This window comes from Salvia splendens, chromosome 6, assembly GCF_004379255.2.
Source record: "Salvia splendens isolate huo1 chromosome 6, SspV2, whole genome shotgun sequence".
Classification (NCBI taxonomy): Eukaryota; Viridiplantae; Streptophyta; class Magnoliopsida; order Lamiales; family Lamiaceae; genus Salvia; species Salvia splendens.
This window is the reverse complement of record NC_056037.1, coordinates 34,721,941-34,725,181: the sequence shown is the minus strand read 5'-3', so window position 1 is coordinate 34,725,181 and position 3,241 is coordinate 34,721,941. Positions and strand designations below refer to the sequence as shown.

General features: G+C 44.0%; 1 protein-coding gene across 1 annotated transcript; it reads right to left on the bottom strand.

The window, feature by feature from the left end:
• Positions 1-1,199: 1,199 nt before the first annotated feature.
• On the bottom strand, positions 1,200-3,004 carry LOC121807356 (putative UPF0481 protein At3g02645). Its single transcript, XM_042207576.1, has one exon. The coding sequence runs from the start codon at positions 2,980-2,982 to the stop codon at positions 1,288-1,290; it is 1,695 nt and encodes a 564-aa protein (XP_042063510.1). The 5' UTR covers positions 2,983-3,004; the 3' UTR covers positions 1,200-1,287.
• Positions 3,005-3,241: the final 237 nt, after the last annotated feature.

Below are 3,241 nucleotides of genomic sequence, written 5' to 3'. Positions count from 1 at the left end.
CTAATATGGTATCAGAGCGGGCCCAAGTCGATGATGGAGTTTATTTTCTTTATCTCTTCTCTTGCCTACCCACGTGATGGAAGACCGATGTCCTTTCCGGCCCACACGTGAGGGGGCGTGTTAAATTCTCTAATTCTTGTCCCTCATTTCTAATATGGTATCAGAGCCCCCTTATGAGCCCTTTTAAGGGGTGAGTGACTCATTTCTAATACCTAATTAACACAGTAACAATCTATACAGAAAATTTAAAAATTTAGATATCCCACACTACTCAACATAAATAAATACTCCTCCTACATGATAGGGATGGATTACTATACAGCGAGAATTCAGAGAACCTCTCTTTAGTTATCTTTAAATTTATTTTCTCATAGTTTATTATCGCAACATGGAAGCTAGATTACTTTACAACAAATTAATAAGAAGATTCCTTAATTAATTAGTCCCACCAAAGTTAATTCAATCCGAAACCTGACATGCTTTTGTGGTGATTAAATAATAGACGTTCAAATTATACATAATTAAGTTGTATTGCGCATTATCCATCTCCAATAGTCAAAATATAACTAACATTTGCTCTCACTTTTAAAAGACAACCTTAAATAAGACGAGGTTTGCACACACCAACTCAAACAACAACCTCACACAGACACTCCAATTCCAAACACAAAAGTCTACCTAGATATATATGAGGTCATGTATGTTAGTTTGAGATTTTTTAGCTTAATTGAGAATTGAGATGCATTTTCAGCCACTCATCCACAATATTTTCGAAATGCCAACTGCAATTAGATTATGTCAACTCGAGGGTATTATCGTCAATAGTCTGCACATCAAATGTCAATAGCTTGCACATCAAATGTCAACAACTTATAGTTGACATTATATGTGTATAGTTGACATGAATTGTATATGTAGTTGACATTATATGTGTGTAGTTGACATGAATTGTACACATAGTTGACATTATAATATGTGTGTAGTTGACATGAATTGTATATGTAGTTGACCAAAAATTTTTTTAAAAAAAATAAAATTAAATAAAATATTTATTGAGTAAAATGTACCATGAAATTACCATTTTACCCTTTCATAATTAATTAATCTAAAAATATTTTTCATGTGGCAAATTCTAGACCACTCATTTAATAAAAATGAGTGGCTGATAATGCATCTCAATTCTCAATTAGGCTAAAAAATCTCAATTAATCACAACCATATATATATATATATATATCAATCTTCTTCTCTATAATGAAAAAATAGAAACCCTACCAATTTTCCTAGCTAGTTATTACCATTTGGCTCGAGGGGCTCGAGCGCTTCAATGGGAAGAATTCGACTGCATGAATAAACCTGGCAAAACGCCTGCAAAATCATGAGAATCAGCATCGCTATCGCCGCCACAAACGTCAGAATCTTCCACGACCCAAACACATACTCCCTCATCAACTTCCCCATTCTAACCTTCCACCTCTGGCTGTAAAACCTATTCACATCCGCGATCACCGCATCCAGCGAGGGCACTTTCGTCAATCTCACCGACTTGCTCATCCCATTCCACAAATCCGCCACCTCCTTATCACTCTTTAAGTGGTTCACGATGATCCCCCTCCCGCAGAGGAACTTCGCGTCCGCCTCCGTGTTGATGATCCCGTTCATCAGCTCCACGTACCGCGCCAGGACCAATGGTCCTGACGCGCTACAAGCCTCGTACGCCACCAGATTCCTCAGCACCACCTCCGAGTTCACGTCCAGGCTGATCACCGGGACGTGGAACGTTGGGGTTTTGCTGTCGAATCTGACGCCAGAGATCCCCTCGTTCGTCGCCGCGAACTGGACCCCGGCCTCCGCCAGCTGAGTCACGGAGGGGATCGCGATTTCCTCCTGCAACGGAGGCTTATCCTCTCCGATTGATTCTTCTTCGTCGTCTTCTTCTTTCTTTTTCTCGATTTTCGCGGTCTGGAGTACTTTCTCCACAGGCTCTTTGATTGTTTTGAGAATCGGTATTTTGGTGAGAATCGTCCATGGAAGCTTCACCACCAATTTCAAGGGTTTGGTGAATTTAAGCTTCGACAGCATCGCCCATCCCATGTCAACCAGCCTCCGCAGGTGAGTCGGCTTCGCGAACGCCTCTGCCGCCGTGAGCCCCTCCGTCTCCTCCTCGTCGTCTCCACCGGGGAGAAATTCAATCTCGTGACACGTCGGGAACGATATAACGACTTTTGGCACGATAAAATGGTACAGAAAGTCAAGCAAGTGCGCGTGCTCGCTCACCGCCACCGGCTCCGTCTTCTCCGCCGCCTTGAACGGCGACAGATCGTTGCTCGCCGACGTCAAAACCGCCAGCAGCTTCTGAGCGGCGATTTCCTCGGAAGAGAAATGGAGCTCAAACAGCATGCTCATGACGAACAACGGGATCTGATTCTCGAGCATTAGAAGGTCTCTGAGTATGGAGTTATGCGAGGTCTTCTTCCCCGACGAGTCGATGAGGTGGCAGAGGCCGGAGGGGATCTTGGAGAGGATCTTCTTCTTCCCCTGCTTTTTAACGCGGAGGAACTCGAAGACGAAGCAGACGTCGACGGCCATGATCCAGGCGAGGGCCTCGGGGCCGAAGGGGACGGGGCGGTGGTAGGAGGCGCGGATGCGGAGGTCGTGGTTCATAATTAGGTCGACGAGGGATTGGAGCTTGATGTCGCCGTGGAGCTCTCGCTGGATGCGCTTGGCGGCGGCGACCTTGTAGCGCTCCATGTCGTAGAGCTCGAGGCGGAGGTGGTGGTACGGCCCGATGGCCACGAGGTGAGGAGTGTAGGAATCGGGATCGGAGGCCATGAGGGCTTTTGGAACACCGAAGATTGTGACTGGGATTTCGTTTTCTTCTTCCAGCTCTTCGTCTAGGGTTTTTCGGATTTTGGCTACCCATAGCCTTTCGTCGAATTTGGAGCCCGGGCTTGTTAGGATGCTCTGTTGGAAGAAGGACATGCTTGATCGGTGCTTGCTTTTCTTTTTTGTTTCAAGTGGAGTGTTGATATGTGGTACCGAACTCTATGTATATATATATAGGGATAATAAAGTTTCAATTTGTTGTGACCCATAATTGCTAAAATGAGGGGATTATCCTGTTGAATATTTATTTAAATATTTTGGTAAACCATAATTGTGTTCATCATTAATATTGATCACACATGCAATTTTGTAAACATATATACCACATGCTATTAAAATAATGCGTGGCGTGTTT